Below are 18,434 nucleotides of genomic sequence, written 5' to 3'. Positions count from 1 at the left end.
CACACACACACATACACAAACAGATACAGATACATTGCACTGGACACACTCGCATCCTTAAGGGTCTCGAGCAGTGCTGGAGATGTGGGTGTGGAGTGGGTGTCTCTATTTGCGGATTCAGCTGGGCTGTTTTAAGAGGACCATAAACAGAGTGACACCACCCACAGAGAGAGACTGACAGACAGAGAGAGACAGTCACAACCCCAGAGACCCGGAGGGCACCAGGGGCCCTAAAAAAGAAACTCCAGCTATCTTATCTCTGTGCAGAGATGCGGGCCGACACTTTTCTGCACTGTGTTAAACTGGTGTCTGCAGGCTACTGTATGTTGACAGAGAACATGTTACTGCTCTGGAAGTTAATGTGACTAATGAAGAGCTTAGTTCAGTAAATATATTTTATGAATGTTCTTTCGGCCTCAGCTTTGACTTGAAAATTTGCCACTTTCTTCACTATGTAGGAGTTAAATACATGCAAATGTAAGTGCAGTTTTGTATGGGAAAAACAAATGGCGAATTCAGTGATGATTTGCTGAGGTAATGAAGGTAAATATATTATTTCACTGCAACTGCATCCTCCTCTTAAAGCCTAAAGTAGCCTTTTATCATGTATTAAAACAGTTTTTACCTTGAAAACAAGTACACATTCAACCAGTGAGCTGAGATAAAAAATAAAAACAATTCAAAGCATTCTCACTTAGCAGAGACCCTCTGGATCAAGTGTCGGACTCGTGAAACCAAGAAAATCCCTCACCTCTGTGACCTTTTTGCTCGTTTCAAGTGAAATAAGCCTTCAGCATCCATAGAGTTCACATGAACACATAAGCTCCATATTTTCCAGAGACTAATCAAAGAAAGCCCTGCGACCCGGAGCCCGCCTTCACACCCGCTCACTGAGTCACTTCTGAGGATTTGTTATGGAGCAGAAAACACGGGTTGACTTTTACAGTCTACTTACCGCAGACGAGCATTAGCAGCGAGGCTTGCATCTCCGCGCGCACATCAAACCCGCGAGGCTGCTGCACGCGACCTGTGGCGTAAAGAGAACAGCGTGATAAACAGCAAAGACATGAACCAAGCACCGAGAGTTAATGGAAATGTTGCAAAGTTTGTCTTTTATTTGGAGGTCGGGGACATGGGTCGGGGACACTTGAGATTTTTTTTAATTCACTGTCACTGTCCACGATACAGAAATGTGCACCGGTCAATTAAACAACATCCCTCCTCTCTGATAGGACTTCTTTCAGACTAAATGTTTACAACTGCCCACTGTGTTCACCTCTCTGGTGTCGTTATCCCTCAAAAAGTTCGTTAGGGAATCCCAAAAAGAGACTGAACTCACTGTTTCGGATGTTTGCTTCTTTTTACGAGTCTGTTCTCCCCTTCGGTCCACTTGCTGCGGAGTTACCGGACAGATGCGGTGCTGAGCGGCGTACTGCGATGAAGAGTCCTCAACTCCTGCGACTCGGAGCTGGAAACCCCGGACTGGACTCTCGGAGCGGAGCGGGGGGGGCGGGGGGTGAACAGGGTGGTTCTCGGTTCGAATCCCCGCGTGGGCGGATGAGGGGTGAGGTAAAAACAAAAAATATTACCTATTTACAAAAAAAAAAAGTTTGAGTGATTTCTATCATAGAAATGGCCAAAAGGGTCATACTGATATGCCAATTTCATAGCAATATTAACTTTTTTGTAAAAACTGCAATAGGCTGCAACTATTAATGGACAACCAACTGGTTTTCATGGATCCCACACTGACCTGCTGAAAGGGAGCCACCAGAAAATAGCTTGTTATGAAAACTTCAAGGAACCTTTGTGTTTTTTTTAGGTTCAAGTTCAAGCAAATTTTGTTCTCTGAGAGGAACCTAGCTGCAGACAAGATGGTACACATCAAATGATTATCATACATAGGGGAAGTTATTTTCCTGTACTTAACTCCTGTAAAGCTGATGCACCCTGCAGAAAAAACGATGTGATCATGAAACTGAGTAAACATAAAGCAGGCTATGATATGGCTATATGGACTTACAGGCATATGTCTTAAAGAATATATCTAAATATATTACATGAAAAGAGAATTGAAAAGAGAAAATTGTGATGATGAGGTACATCATCACAATTTTCTCATGTAATATATTTTATAAAGATGTAAAAAAAAAACAAAAAAAAAACAATGCTGCATGATAAACACAAACATTTTGTCTCCTACAAGTGGCCAGAAATAAGATTTTAGCGAGTAATTTGGATTTTTGATTTGAAAAAGTTTATTCCTCCGCAGGTTTTCCTCTACAAACCCAGCGCATGTTTTCCTGTAAGCCCCTCTCCGTCTGTGTCTGGGAGCAGGAATGCGCGCTCCCTGCTGGACGGATTAGATTCCCTTTGATTGCACCCAATGAGCGCGCACAGATCCCAGATCTCCTGGCTGACTGCTCAACCTCAAAACATCAGCCTCAAAACATCAGCCTCATCCAACAGGTGTCTGGGACCATTCCCATTACAGTAGAGTCGTGCAGTGGGATACAAAGGTCAACTCTATTTTCAGGGGGGGAAACCTTCACGTAGCTTCTAATCAATTAATTAATCTTTTGAATAAATATATGAAATGCAACCTGTCACATTTTACAAGTACATTTGATCATATCAATTCTTTCTTTGGGTTTACTCTACGATACAGTTTGTCTGATGTGTACAGGTGTCCTCCTGAACAAAGCCTGCTGTAAATCTCTGCCATATTACACATTCCCTGTGTGGCTGGAGGACAGCCTCTCTTTGTTAGCGCTCAGGATCCAGTGCCAGAACCCAGCAGAGAATAGCAGAGCTCCTTCATACTAAGACCAAGAGGGGAGTGAATGGCAGTAGAGTGAATTAATCTCTGGTAGACTACAGGTTAATAGGAACCCTGTACATCCACCCAATTGTTTTTGTGATTTGACCTCTCAGGTTGAAGTGTGGCTGAGCAACACTGGGGTCACTGACATACAAATTAGAATGATAAAGGTGAGGTGTCCTGGTAGCTCACCTGACAGAGCTGGTCCCCCATCTACCTAAGGCTGAGTCCTTGCTGCAACACCAATGGGTTCAAATCCGACCTGTGGCCCTTTGCTGCGTGTCATCCTCTCTCTCTTCTCTGTTTCCTGTCAGTCTTCATATGTCCTATCTAATAAAGGCAAAATGCCCCCAACATCCCTACTCCCCCCAAAAAAGAAAGATAATAGTGGAAGCAATAGTGGAAGCAGTGGTGGAAAGTAACAAACTACATTTACTAAAGTATTCCTTACGTACAGTTTAGAGGAACTTGTACATAAGTATCTCCATTTCATGTTACCTTATACTTTTACTCCAGTATATTTTGGATATAAATATTCCTCTACATTTGACAGCCATAGTAACTTTGCAGATTAAGCTTTTACATAAAAACACATCATAATTATGGTGACCACTACACTCGACGGAACTAAACACATATGCACGTATGTTCTCTGCCGGACGAGCCCCCATTATGTTGTGACCAGTTCAAAAGCCACAACATAAGGAGGGAAACAACACCAGATAGATGTAAAATAGTGTCATTTATTTACAAAAAGACAAAATAGTTAAATTTAGAGAACAAACATAGAGCTGGGGCTTGTGTCACTTGAAAGAGAGTGTGGGCAGAGTAAGGAGCCGCTTAGATAACCTCAGCCCACAGGTACCCTCTATCAGTGATCAGTGAGCTGCACCTAGAACACAAAGACATAGAGCAGACACACACGGGCAAAACAATAACAGGATACAGAATGACACGTAACAATAAGCTTATAAAGTACAACATACTGTGAAAGATTAAAGCAGTGGTGCCCAATGGGAAAAACATGAATACAAATCTGTGCAGCAGAACTTCTGTTTTCTCCTCTCCTCTACCCAATGAATCCCCCTCAGATTTACTGCCACTCAACTGAACTACCCATCTGTAAGTAGCTAAACCTGCAACAACTAACTAGTAGAAGTAGAAGAGGACTTGCTTCTTCTATAGATAAAACATCTCATTCCAAGGTAACAAAAACACAACAATTGTTTTCAGGTGATTGTACATTAATAAAAACATACATATGAATATTATATTCCATTTCTGACAATAGCTCCCCTATATGTTAATTTTACATGGCAAACTTGTTAGCAAACAGTTGCTTTCACACATCCAACAGTTACGGAACAATAGAATTTATAAGGAGTCGTGTTTCTGATCACCTGACTCTTTTAGCTCTGTTTTTTGACAAAATGTGCTCCTGGAGGCCATTTTTAGTACATTGGCAGATGTTTATATGTCTGTGGAAAGATTATGTCAGTGCAGGTCACAAAAGATGCAGTCACTAAACTCAACAGGTGTGTAGTTGAGATCAAAATGAAAGCTGAGTTCGAATATGGGGATGGTTGGACACACGCGTCAGTATGACATGAGTGGTCATGCTGTAGTCAACATATTGATGGGCATTGAGGCTGGTGTGATCACATTGCAAGACAGTCTCTAGTTCTCTATGGTTTATACTATGGGTGACATCTTTCACATACAAGTAGCGCTTTAATCCACTGTTAATATAAAAGTGTTAATGAGAGCCGCTTTTTACTTTGAATTAACAGGAGAGTCATGAAAATGCCAATCAAGCAGTCTGGACATGCCCACACAGTCTGGAGAAGTCTAATAAGTAAAGTAAATAGTAAAATACCAGTGTGGGGTTGTTACAGCCTTCTAATGGGCCTTTTTTCAAAGCACACATTTTTACTTGTCAGAGCAGGAAATACACAGCTGTAACTAATAACGTTAATGAAGGCTCTGTTCTACAAGCTAGTGAGTGAGCATGCACAATACCAGTACCCTGGAACTGGCTCACATAAATGGAATGCAGTTGCCATTAATGTTAATAATTACACCAGCTTTAACATGTCACAATGCGTGTGTGTGAAAAGAGGAGGTAGCATCTAGCAGCTGAATCAGAGGTGAAGAGAGCAGAGACAAGTGTACGGTGCCCCCTTGTGATAAAGAACTGAACACATTCTACTGTAGCAAATGTGTAATATACACAACACACACTTAATATTGTAAATACTGTGCACACATTCACACACAAACAGGACACAAAATGTGATCAATTTATATAAACTGTATCAAATTTATTTGTCTCCACCATCACACCTCAGAATGAATTTTGCTTATAGGAGTACTTGTGTCCATATGTATTGAATCACAAAACACAAAATTTAAGTTCAGAAATCACACTTTTCCACATATGTCTTAATAGGAGTGTCATTTTGTAAATACCATACTAATGTGGTTAAATTACAACAGAAACAAACAAAACCTTAAACGCACTTTTGGTGAAAATAACACATTTCTGATAACATACTCTGATAATATTTCTTCTGTTTATTATTTACGAAATCAAATGAAACAAATAGTCTCGACAGGTCATCCACTTGTTGTAATAGCTTAAAGACATAAACACTGTACAGGGTAGTGTTGATATCTGGGAGTCAAAAAGTGGTACAGTACATGGACAGAGGAAGGCATTTTTGTGATACAACACTTGACAGGTATGGACCTTTTTCACAGCAGCCATTTTAACATGAAATACTAGGTTAAACACAGGTGTTACCAATGATACTAATTAAGGCTCCGTTCCATTCACGTCAAACAGAGTCAGGGTGCTGCTATTGTGCACTCTGGCTCCTTGGAAAGGCTCTGCTACACTAAACATTGGTAACATCTGTGATTACCCTACTATTTTATGTCGAAATGGCTGCTGTGAAAAAGGTCTAAACTCGAAACTATACCAGTGACAGAATGAAGGTACCGCAGCAGCGCTTTATTTTGCTTGGTGATGTAGATTTTCTGTCCCAGTGACAAACTACAGCAGCAAATAGTAAACACAGAACCGTAACATCCTCACACACAGTTACTGTACTTCTGCACTTGTGTCCGGATCTCGTCCCGCACCACGGTAGCGTTTTCCTTCAGCTCATCCAGCTCCATGCGCTGCTTCTGCATCCGCTGCTCATTACTCTTGAACTTTTTCTCCAGTTCTGCAACCACAGGGACAGACAGCAACAATGTCAACACGGGTGACAGCAGGGCAATCGCTACAGCTGAATACCAGCAAGGTTGATTCTTGTAAGAGATAAAAGCCCTGTTTAGACCTGCTATTAACATGCATCTTGGGTGATCCGATCACAAGTGGACACCTCTAAATTCGGAGGTTGACCACATTCTTTGAGCAGTGTGTACACAAATGTGTCCTGGGACACATTAAAGGAATGCCCGCTCAAACCACACATGAGACACATGTTTATTTCACTGTAATGAAAATCATGTGCTTGGGCTCTGTTACCTGCCAAGATAAGCAGCAGGTGTTTGTGAACACACTGTTTAAACTGATGAACAGGTAATAGCCCCAGTACAACTTTGAGAGTTGCTGAGTGAGAAGAAACTTTATAAACTTTGCTAAACAACAAATTCTTCATTATTTTGGCCATCTTCTAAATTGTGCAAACATTATACATTATTTCGTTATGTAAAAAACGCTGTGTCTGTTTGTCCAAGTGTGTTGTCTGGAGTTGTCACTTTGTGGTGCAAATAGGACGCACACTTTTACTTTCTCTGGCATTAATGCCTTTCTTCGCTCTTCGATAATTTCCACACAGTCAGAGACAGTAAAAGTGTGTGTCCTGCTTATAACGTTCAGTTATAAAATCCCACAGTGCACCACAGCATGTCTCTCTAACAACATGCAACTTTCATGCGCTACTGAAGTGAAATATTCCTACTGAACAGCCAAAAGGCCAATAATGGACACCCTACCCTGAGAAGGGTACAGCCCTATAGTGTTTATGTGCATATAGGGCGTAAGGTCCGATCCTAAGTGGTCACTCGAGACGCCATGCGTGAGCTGATGTATTTAAAGCTGTCCACTTGTGATTGGATCACCCAAGACACATTAATGCCAGGTGTAAACAGGGCCAAACACAACCCTGCTGAAGGCAATATAACCAAAAATGTTTGGTGTACTGGAGTTGTGCTATATGTTTTAATTTCGATGGACCAGTATGATACAATGAGCCAGTGGTGTTACATTTAATATTAAATCAAAGTACATTTCCTTTTGTATTATGAGTAGAGTGTAATAAAAGTGTTAATTAAGTTTTTATAATGCATTAGCAACATCCCAATACACTTCAAATAAACTTGTTCAGATATAACAAATATATTGTATATATATATATAAGCTATAAGAAGAAACCCTGAAGATGATTTTAATGGGGCAACATCTTTTGTAAGTAAAGCTTTACATGCACACTAGTCCCTTTGACCCATCCTTGTTTTAATCATGTTCAGGATATGATAAAGAACATAAGCTTGGTTTTAATATCCCTGTATGAGTCTGACAATATCTAGGTTTGTGATGCAGGAGGAGATCAGAGACCTCTCTGTCATATCTAAACTGAACTGCAGGAATAATCTGTATCATCAGACCCCACAGTGTACTCCACGTAGCCCAGATAATGAACAGACTGTCAGCACTAAGAGCAGCTTCGAGTACTCACTCCTGAGTTGTTCTAGCCCCTTGCTGGCTTTGTTGAGGAGGTCTTCTGCCTCCTTCTTCATATCCTTGGCCTTCTGGTTGATGCTGTTCAGACCTCCAGTCTCCCCATCCAGAGATTCCACCTTCATCTGCAGCTCCCGGTACCGTTTCTCTGTGTCGTTGAGGCTCTGGGAAATTACCCAGTATTGTCAGTTATGCTTTCACTTTATTTATTCTCACCAATATTTGCTTTCCTTTGTACATTTTGGAACAAAAACATATTTCTTCAAACCAAAAGCACAAACACAACTTGCAGCTCACCTGCTCCAGCGAGGATGCTAGGTGTGTGGCGTTGTTAGCCAGTGCTTTGGCGTCCTTTGCCATTTCTCTGTTCTGCTCCGTCTTGTTCCTCAGAGCTTCCACTCCCATGGAGAGGTTGCTTAAACGCATCATGACATCCATCTGCTTATCCTCCAGCTGCCTTAGCCTGTCATCCACCTTGAAGATAATGACAGATAAAAAGTTAATAATTATGTGAGCAGATGGAGAGATGCGTGAGATTTAGAAAGAAAAAGAGCCCTTAAATAAAGTGCTCTACAGGCAGGTGGTCCACTCACCAGGAACGTGGAAGTAAGCAATTTTAAAACATTACGGCAAGCAAGCTATCACACAAACACACAGCTTTCAAGCATGCTGCACCTCAGCTGTTGCATTCCTAGTGCTGTTCAGGTTGTTGTGGGCCTCATTCAGGGCTGCTCTTGCTTTCTCTATGGCCTTCTCAGACACATCCAATGCCTGCTTGGTGTTATTGGCTGTATCCTTCACTCCCTCTGCTCGGCTCCTGCAAAACGCCATCAGAAAGTAGACAGAACTCCTCAGTAATGAGTGCAAACTGGTACCATGGGATGTGCACGGCCCAGAACAGGAGGACACTGCAGCGGGTGATTAAAACCACCCAGAAGATCATTGGTACTCAGCTGCCCAGCATCAGTGATACTGGTGAGGTGAGGCGCTGCAGAGCCTAAAGGATACTAAAAGTCAGCACCCACCCAGCCACAGCCTGTTCACCCTGCTGCAGAAGCTTCTGCTGCCATACCACCAGACTTAAAGACAGCTTCTTCCCTCAGGCTGCGAGACTGTTACATTCTTCCTTAACAATTCATACAAATAGTATTTTTTTTTATGACATACTATATGGAACTATAAATTATCACTATATGTTCATTTAATTCCAACACTGCATTGTAAATGGTAATAAAAAAACCTTGAATCCTTGGATGCTGCTGTGCGTCAACAAGCATTTGTGCTTGTTGCTGCTATCTGGTGAGACTAGTGACAGATCTGTTGAAGCATTTTACTCCCCCCACTTTTGGGGGTTAGTGGATTGTTGAGTCTCATTCCCATCTCAAATACAGATGCTTTGGGACCTGGAAATGAGACTCAATCAGACACAGATTATCTATCTCATGTACTACTGTCAGAATATAGTGAAAGTTTCAACAAATATGACAAAAAAGTTGTTTTTATAAAAGTTACTACCTAAGGCAGCTTTAATTGTTAAATTACATTTTCATGCAGAAATGGCATAAAATGCTGTCTTTAGCTTCTGTTTTATACCTTATTAAACTGAATATCTTTGGTTTTTGGACTGACAAATAAGACATTTGCCATTACCTTTTGACTTTGAAAAAATTGAGACAGACATTTTTCACTATTTTATAGACAAAATAATTAAATGATTTACTCCCCCCCACTTTTGGAGTTTGGAGAGTCGTCATTATGTGCAATGCTGGTAGTGGAGGTCAGCTAACCAGCAACATTTGCTTTTATTTTCCCAGGTTTTGCAGTATGAATGTCTGAGATTTAGTTTAGTTAGTTAGTCGATTGAGAGAAAAATTTATTTTGTCTGCGCATGTGTCATGTTGGCCTGGTGCAAGCTGTACTTTTAATGTGGATTCAATCAAGACTGAACCCTGATTAATAGTATCTTCTACAATCATGGATCTGGGCTGGTAACTGAACCATAATGGCTGATATAACAGTCCAACCTTTGTAGTATTTCTAATGGACATTTCAGTCTATAATAAACACAACAGTGAGCGTAGGGAAAAGGGTTTAACTCAACATACACGAGAAGTGTTCATCACGTGATCACCAGCTTGTGTGTGCTCTGACATTGAGACTGTGTGGAGGAAGCCTATACAACCTACTGTACATAAAGCAGTGGATTTGTGGCTTCCCTTTATTTGTTTGGAAGGCACCGCTGGCAGCAAGCAAGATGGCTCATGGGAAATGTGGTCTTCAGTTTGTTTCTTACTTGGCATCGTTAGCCTTGCGGAGCAGCTCCTTGGCTTTGCTGATGTGCTGCGAGGTTTGGTTGATAATCCCCTCGATGTTTGTGAGGTTGGAAAAGCTGCCCTTTATCTGCATGATCATTTTGTCCAGAGTGGTCCTGTTGATCGGCAGGGTGATCGACAAAACCTGCAGAGCCACCTTCTCTATGCTCTCTGGATCCGCTCCCTCCTCTGGACAGCAAAATGGATGAAGGAGAGGAACACAGAAATGGTAAACGGACTGTACTTGTATAACCTTTCTAGTCCTCCAACCACTCAAATGCTTTAACACTATATGCCACGTTCACCCTTTCACACAGTGATGGCAAAGCCCATCATACAGAAACTAACTCAAGGACGCTTTAACATACAGGGAGGAGCATAATCTTCAATGATAATTTGCTTCATTCAAAGCAATGATTAAAGCAACATCAACATACCAGTGAGAAAGTCTTTGATCTTCTTAATGAAATCTTTCAGCTTCCTGTTATTGTTGACAAAGTTGTCCTTGTTCTTCTGGGCTCTCTCCAGCATTTTCATCGCCTGGTTCTTTACATCCTGTGTCACAGAGGCTATATCCTGGAACTGCACACAGGAAACCAACACATCAAGTCAACAGAGAAACTTTATACTCCAGTCGTGGCATTATATTCAATCAAAATGATAGTATTTAAGCACCTTTCTCGCCACACTCTGCAGCTCCTCATTGGCAGCTTTCAGACTGTCTGTGACATTCTTGGCAAGATTCAGAGCCGCTAAAGAAGAGCTTACTGTCCCGTTGCATCCTTCCCCTCCACATACACGATTGCCCTGATCGTCACGGCAACCTGCACCACCACATCGGCTGTTGGGGCAGCTGCCGTTGGAACTGGCATTGCTATGACCGCCACATACCTGCAGGGAGCAACGATGCGTTATCACTCACATGAAGTGATTAGAATAAGAAAATAAAAAATAGATTGAAGCTTTCATCTTTTTTCCATTGCAATCCAGGGCTTTAATACTTCACGCATAATTCTATAAAGTCAAATCAGACTATTAGATAAGAATTTGTTAAATTTAGCCTTAGTAGAATTTTTTATGCTGTTAAAATTTGTCCATATTAATCATATCATTGATTAGTCAAACAGCATTTTTTTCTTTTTTTAATGAATACCATTATTTAATTATTTAACTTAATGTGTCGATAATCTAGTGGGCTTTGAAAAGGGAAAATGACAAATGGGATTTTTCCTGTTATCTTCTCAAAGTGGTTAATCTAATAAACAAGAAAGACGCGCTTTATCACCACAGTGCAGTACTACAAGTGATTCACCAGTAACGATCATATATGCGTTATTAGACCCACCTGAAAATCTCCTGACTTGTAAGCAACTGTAATGATACTGAATCAACAATAGATAGCCTGAAATCAGCTGAGTGATGTTTGTATGTAAAGCAGTGACATTTATTTACTTTACTTCCTTCTTAAACATCATCGCAGTTTCATGTTGTGTAGCTTAAATAATTAGGTCAGACTTTTCTTTTTTCATTTGACCCCCTCAACCACCGAGAGGAAGAGGAAGATCGGTACCAGGGTTTTTAGGCATGAGAGACTATACATCGTACAATCCATTAATTGAACTGCTTTGACAACGTTTGGCCACTAGATGTCACTGTTGAACACAAGCATGTCACACTAAATAATAGAGTGTGTTTGTAGTGTTTGTTGTATCAGATTCAGTGAATATTTGAATGAATGGATGCAAATTGATAAATTAGGTTTTTAGGGAACATTTTCAACACAAGATGATTAGTGTACACATTCAGGCAGACAATCACATGGATCAATGAATGAAACCTCCAACACCACACACCTTGTGACTGAGGTGGTGGACTTTCTTATCTAGGTTGTGGGCCTTTTGCTGCAGCTCGTCTAAGGTTTTGTTCTGAACAGCCACAGCACGGAGGAACTTGTCTCTACTGTCATTCAGCAGGACTTCAGTGCGATTGCGGGTTTCTTTGGACTGTCCCACAGGACTGAGAGGACCGGACACTGTCAAGTTGCATTTCTTCTCAGCCTCCAGTGACAACCGGTAGTTCTTCTTCACTTTCTCAAACTGATCTGTGAGGAAACAGGAGCAGCTTTTAAAAGTTTAGGACTTTTCAGTCTCATTTTCATTCGCAGTCATTTTGTATCACACATATTGTATTGATTAATGTCTGCTTATGCCGCGTTTACAGATCTAAAAAACTTCACTTACCTGCAAATCCTGAGGTGAGGTATTCAATCAGCAGGCGCTGCTTGTGAGCTACAGTGGCGTTGATGTCCCTCAGCTCTTTCTCTAGGCCACTCAGCGTGTGTCTCAGTGCCTCTTCTTCTTCTGCTGTTGTATTTAGTTCTCTGGCAACAGCCATCAGACGCCCGTCAGTCAGGGCGATCTCAGCCCTGGAACACAGAGAGCAGCGTATTTAAGAGAATATAGTGACAAATGATCCAAGCCAACCTCAATAAACATGTGGCATCATCACCTGAGGTCATCGATGCTCTGTCCAATCAGCTGGTGGATCCTGTCGCTGTCCTCCGCGCTGATCAGATCCTGAACCTGTTTCAGCTTTTTCTCCAGCTCTTTAAAGCGCTTGTCCCCGTCTCCCGTTGGAACGCCGCTCTCCAGGATCTTCTGCACGGTGTACTGGATGTGATCCAGGTCCCTTTTAACCTGGCACACCGCGTCATCCCACAGCTGGAAGCACGGGTGACACTGGACACACGTGGGGAAGATGCCGGTGAAGCCGCGAGCGCATTCATCGCAGCGCTTCCCCGCCGCTCCCTCCCTGCATTCGCAAGCCCCCGTTTCTCGGTCACACTGGGCCATCTCTGAGCCCAGTGGATGACAGTTACACTCTGAATGGGAGGAGGGAGGAGGGGAGAGAAGAGACAGAAGGGAAGATAAAGGAGAAGAAGACGTTCGAAAAAAACACTAACATTGGTCTGGAACACGTCTATAGACTGTAAGAAAATAATCCATTTGTGTCCTAAAGAAGCAGTTAGAAAGGCTTTCACCAAATCACAGTGTAACACAGAAACATAGTCCAGTCACACCATGGGAATCTGCTCACCATTCACTTTAACTAGGAGGTTGGAAAATCCGGAATTCAGGATTAATCCTGAGAAATCACATCTATAGTTGCTTATTTCTTACATATCTGCAGAATGTCTTTCTAAAGTGATGTTTGAGGTGACTATTATGTTTGGTTGTATGTTTAGTCAAGGCACACCATTACTTTAATGACTACAGGTTCATGCATGCGCAGCAAATTCAGTGCATTTTGCCATAGGAAGGTGAAAAGTAATTTGTGTAGCCACCCTGTGATTCAGACCTGCTCCAATGAATGGGTTTTTCCTTTGGCCAATGCTACACTTTTTTTTTCTGTAATCCTGCTGACAGACAAACAAACACGTAAACTGAGACTCTAGACTGTCTGTTTGATAAGCACAGCATGTATTACATCAGATGTCATATATGATGATTTTTCAGATGTCCTTATCACATGCGTCTGATGGAAAACACTGCTTTTTCAGTCAACTCAGCTGTCTGCACAGGCCACATAATGACTCACATTTTTAGGTTTCAAGTCTATTTTCTTTCATTTTGCGTGTGCCACAACCGTGATTGTGTGTTGGGCTCTGGGTGCCGCCAAAACGCAGGTGACCTACACTTAATACTGTGCCTCAACGCGCCTGTGTAGATGCAGACAAAGGACAACTGTGTACACACAGGAAGCCAATGTGTTCTGTCCCTTTTAAAGGAATAAGGATTTGATGATGACTCGTAACGTAAGGTAAAGTATCACCACTCCTGTTCACAATTGAGATATATTCTATTTGTCACAAGGGGAGTTACCTTGACATTGCACCCGTGGGTCTCCCCAGTGGAACTGCTCGCACTCAGTGCACTGTCTTCCTCCGAAGCCTGAATGACAGTGGCATTGGCCCGTGAACTATAGAACACAGAGAGACAGATTGACAAAGATAGAAAGACAGACAAATAGAGATATCTTATAAACACAATCTTACAATCCTATAAACTCTTTGTCTGAGGTCACTGTTGCATTATCCATTCTTCAGGCTCCATGCTTCCTTACCATGTTGCAGTGGGTTCCCATGGTGTGTTGGGGGTCGCAGTGGCAGGGCTCACAGCCTCGGTCCTGACCATAGTTCCAGTGGTTAGGAGCACACTGGTCACAGTTGTGGCCAGCCACGTTCTCCCTGCAGCGGCAGGCTCCGGTCTGCCTGTCGCAGTGACACTGTCCATCACTGCAAGTGGACTGGAGTGTGCCAGCAGTCACACAGGTACAGCCTGAAAAGAGAGACATATATTAAGTGTACAGAGAGTAGACATGTGGTTCGACACATTACCATTAAAATATGAAAATAATAAAAAATGTATCTTAACTTCAAAGCTTAGGAACAAGTTAGTGGTAAATCATAGTGTACAGTTGCTCATATTCAAGGCAACTTACAAGGAATAAAATATATGTAATAATACATAAAGATTTGTTACTGGTTCAGACCTAAAAAAAAAAATAAATGTACTAATATCTGTTGTCATCACTCACGTCTGCAGTCATGGGCCAAAGCGTTGCCGTAGTAACCGTGTTGACAGTGGGCACAGGACGGGCCATCGGTATGGTACAGGCACTTGAGGCATTGGCCGGTCCTGATGTCACATGACTCAGGATCCTGGGCGTTAATGTTGCCGCTGCACTCGCATGGCAGGCACTGCCCTCCGGGTTGTTCTGGGTTGCCATAGTAACCAGGGGAACACTGGTCACAGCGGGGCCCTGGGGGAGAAAAGGGAGAATATGACAGTAAGCTTTAAAACTTGCTTTCAAGACTTCAGTGGAGAGTTAGGTATTTAATACTTAATTCATGCAGAATCAGCCAGTCTCTATGATTTTGTACTATAGTGTCCAATCGATCTTGAAGAGTAAAAAATTATCAATAAATATCAGTAGAACTGTGTTACTGCAGTGTGATAGCTCACCAGTGTAGCCTTCTCTGCAGTTGCAGATGATCTGGTTAGAGGAGAGGTCGGCTTGACAGGAGTGGCCGTTAAAGTGATCCGAGCCGGGGTTACCGGGGCAGGGGCAGGGCCGGCAGTGCTCCCCTAAACCAAGGACCGGGTTTCCAAAGAACCCATCCACACAACTGGGACAAATGAGGGAGACATTAACCCTCAGTCTGACAACCAGGGACGAAGTTAAGTACATACCGACACAGAGTGATCCTTACTGTTCGCAGTGGTGTCCTGCTGTGTAGTCCCTGCAGTCTCTACACACCCCGGTGCGGGGGTCACATATGTCTGCGTGGCCATTACACTGACAGGGGCTGCAGTTGGGGAAGCCCCACTGGCCTGGTTGGCAATCTGAACACTGGCGCCCGGTGGCTCCCTGCCTGCACTGGCACTGGCCTGTAACTGGGTCACACTGGTGGCTCACTGAGCCCTCTGAGTGGCAGTCACAGGCTGGGTGGGAGGAGGTATTTAAAGGGTTATTCAGTCTAATTCTATTGGTTCTAACTGGTATCAGGAACAAAACATAAGGTGAATTGAATGTAGTGATTTTTTCTTTATGTGTTCAAGGTCTTTTTCATCATCTCTGCCCAGAACATCATTGGTACTCTTCTACCCAGAATGAGTGATATCGCTACTTAATATACATGTACTTAATTAATCCTCACATTAATACCTTACATTAGGCTTCCTGTTAAATTTACAATAGCCTACTCATCTGTAGGTTTTCAGATAATACAACTACCCACTACAGAGCTTGAACAAGTGTACTAGTTAGACAAGTGACCCATCTGAGTGGGAGGTGATAATACCACTCAGCTATTTATTGGAAGGCAGACATGGTGTGTACTACATTAAAATAAGAGTTATGTAATCAGTTTACATCTTTTGAGACATCAACAAAGGGTGACAGCAACAACATTTTTATTTATCTTTGGTTTACCTTGTGGGACAGGTGGTGTTAGGTAAAGGTCATGTGACAGACTCAGAACAGACTCACCTGCACAGCCATTCACTCCAAAGCCGTAGGTTCCTGGAGCACACTGGTCACAGCGTCGACCCATCACGTTGGATTTACAGTGACACTGACCTCCCACCCTATCACACTCACCACTGAGGGAGCCCTGAGGGTCGCAATGACACGCTGGATACAATAGATACAGGTAAAAGACAGCAAAGAAAACATCAGACAGTTATTGCTGTTTAAAAAGTTCTAAATCTGTGCTCGTTTTGTGCGTTGATTTTGTGTACTTACACAGAGCACCATCATGAATGATGGAAGAAATACTGCAGATGAGTTTGGAGCACATCTCAGCTAGGGCGGGCATCGGCGTCATCATAAAGGAATCCAGACACATGTAGCGAATCATCTCCTCCCGCCGCTGCTCTGCCTCTGGCTCATTACCTTGGAAACCAGGAAGCTCGGTGTATTTGGGGATCAGAACCAGCTATTGAAGGCACATAAAAGTCCAGACATATGACAAAGTTTTTTTCATCTGATTTAGGTTAAATTTTTTTAAAGGTGCTTTAAAGAAATGTGAATCAACATATTTAAAAGCTTAGTCCATGCCTAGATAAATTCAACATTTGCATTTGTAATTTCCCACCACTAGAGGGAAACCTTGTGGTATGATCACTTTCCCTGAAATCAGTTGGTCATTATTCAGTGTTGTTGCTTTTTAGCTTTTTTAATCATAGTCTAAGAATACTGCTACCTTTCAAACATACTTGGTTCAACCATATTTGGAGATAGATAATGAGGGTCACAAGTCTTAGCTCACCGAGTCAATAAGAATGAAGGCTGTAAGATGTCGGTGCAAGACCCCATGGCGCTGGAACCTGATTGCAACCACGTATCGATTACTGGGTTCGAAACAGAATGGCCTGGGCATCTGGATGTATCTGGAAAAACATAATACATACAAAAATGCTTCAATCAATAAACATATTAATGTTTATTAATTCATAGCACATACTTTGACACTAATCTTCTCTATTTTCTCACTGTTTCTCTTCCTCCTCTCTCTTTTCCTGTTTCTTTCCACTGATGGGCTTCACAACTAGGAGGCAATGTCCACTCACCATTACCTAGATTTCTTGGCTTTGTGTGTACATGGCTTGCAATGACCACATTTGTCAATTACTGACCAATCAGCAGTGGCTACAGTATATTTATTAAAAACTGAATGACTGTTCCACAAACACAATAATAATGGAAAAAGGTCAACAAACAAACAAATGGAAAAGTTCCAAAGAGGAAATGGACGATTCCAACCCTTTTTGCAAAGAACATGTTATGACAGCATATACAGTTTTAGTAATCTAAGATAATATAATAATCTGTAATATTGCAGTTTATGTAGTTAGATATGGTTTATGTGATCAATATGTTTTACTTTTTACTTAATTCGATTTTTTATAATTATGCTTGTTTGATTGTTATGTATATATTTAATGCATCTTTGGGTATATTTTGAAAAAGCTGAACAAATACACAAACACAATATGAAAGGCAGGCAGAGTACATGTACATTTCAACTCGGTTTGCATTGACTATGACATTTCTGTGGCAGGTTATTTTCCCACTTCTATGCCTGACTTTCTACAGCAACCACTGTTCTCCAGGGGCGACTCCATCCACTCTCTACCTGCTTTAGAGTCTGTGTTTGGGCTCACATTGCTAATTGGTTTTGGCTGATGGACCAACCTCAGAAGAGAGCGGAAGGCTGAGACAGCCAGATCCGGGCAGGGCCTGACATCTTAGTTCCAGATGAGTTCAGACTCTGAAAGGCTATTCAGCTGGTTGAAACTAAACAGTCTTGGTATTAGTCTTTCTCTGTTTTTATGTCCCATATCCTATTTTTGCTTCTTTGATTTCTCTACAGGGATAATTAACACTTAATCTAGACTGATCTTCAGTAATCTGTCTAATGTGTTGACTTTGGCAACATGAAAACAGTCAAATGTGAACTCAGAGATGAAAATCAAAAATGTATGATGCAAGAAATATGATGAATTATAGATTATATATCCATTGTCGGAACTTTTTGAAAACAAAAATACAATCATTCAAATACATCTATCAATGCTGTGCATACTGTATCTACTGTCATATCCACCTACCTCATGCACATAAAGAAACCTGCAAGTAAAATATTTATTTCAGCTTCCCTTGTACTCTGCACCATTGCACTATTGTCTACTGACTACAGGTGTTATTATTTTTGTTTCTGTATATATATGTATAACTGTATATAGTAGTCTATGTCTATTTTGCTGTTGTTTATGCTTAGTCTGTGTTTGTACATTGAGAGCAATGTAAAACCAGAGTCAAATTCTGGATGGTGAGCAAGCAATCTCACCACCCTAGCCAGTTAATCTTAGATGATCAGTTATTCTGATTTGCAATCCCTCCACGGCCTGGGAAGCCCTGGTCTCTGAAGCAGCACTCAGGCAAAGCAGTGCTCTAAACTAAACTAAATGCTAAAGTCAGCATGCTA

The 18,434-nt window shown here is 41.8% G+C and overlaps 2 protein-coding genes across 4 annotated transcripts in view; both read right to left on the bottom strand.

Moving 5' to 3' along the window:
• The window catches only part of lamb2 (laminin, beta 2 (laminin S)), a 51,790-nt gene extending 50,309 nt beyond the window's left edge, over positions 1-1,481 (bottom strand). For 2 of the 3 annotated variants that reach the window (XM_035656130.1, XM_035656131.1), the window contains exons 1-2: positions 1,340-1,481; positions 956-1,027 (exon numbers count right to left, since the gene is read on the bottom strand). In XM_035656130.1, coding sequence (XP_035512023.1) covers positions 956-986 — 31 coding nt within the window. In that variant the 5' untranslated portion in view covers positions 987-1,027; positions 1,340-1,481. Of the gene's footprint in view, positions 1-751; positions 887-955; positions 1,028-1,339 lie in introns of those variants that run through there. The other variant, XM_035656132.1, reaches the window with a different exon arrangement.
• A 4,433-nt stretch (positions 1,482-5,914) lies between these two features.
• Positions 5,915-18,434, bottom strand: part of lamb2l (laminin, beta 2-like) — a 50,748-nt gene continuing 38,228 nt past the window's right edge. Inside the window, exons 18-35 of the mRNA XM_035656129.1 lie at positions 16,716-16,836; positions 16,190-16,382; positions 15,935-16,078; positions 15,156-15,387; positions 14,908-15,071; positions 14,480-14,704; positions 14,006-14,220; positions 13,765-13,861; positions 12,392-12,764; positions 12,124-12,308; positions 11,737-11,984; positions 10,559-10,774; positions 10,321-10,465; positions 9,865-10,072; positions 8,247-8,388; positions 7,869-8,045; positions 7,570-7,735; positions 5,915-6,051 (exon numbers count right to left, since the gene is read on the bottom strand). Of these exons, the coding sequence (XP_035512022.1) occupies positions 5,915-6,051; positions 7,570-7,735; positions 7,869-8,045; positions 8,247-8,388; positions 9,865-10,072; positions 10,321-10,465; positions 10,559-10,774; positions 11,737-11,984; positions 12,124-12,308; positions 12,392-12,764; positions 13,765-13,861; positions 14,006-14,220; positions 14,480-14,704; positions 14,908-15,071; positions 15,156-15,387; positions 15,935-16,078; positions 16,190-16,382; positions 16,716-16,836 (3,388 nt within the window). The remainder of the gene's footprint in view (positions 6,052-7,569; positions 7,736-7,868; positions 8,046-8,246; positions 8,389-9,864; positions 10,073-10,320; positions 10,466-10,558; positions 10,775-11,736; positions 11,985-12,123; positions 12,309-12,391; positions 12,765-13,764; positions 13,862-14,005; positions 14,221-14,479; positions 14,705-14,907; positions 15,072-15,155; positions 15,388-15,934; positions 16,079-16,189; positions 16,383-16,715; positions 16,837-18,434) is intronic.

This window comes from Morone saxatilis, unplaced genomic scaffold (genome assembly GCF_004916995.1).
Source record: "Morone saxatilis isolate NCDOM2014 unplaced genomic scaffold, NCSU_SB_2.0 Contig15, whole genome shotgun sequence".
Classification (NCBI taxonomy): Eukaryota; Metazoa; Chordata; class Actinopteri; family Moronidae; genus Morone; species Morone saxatilis.
This window is presented reverse-complemented; position numbering and strand designations above follow the sequence as displayed.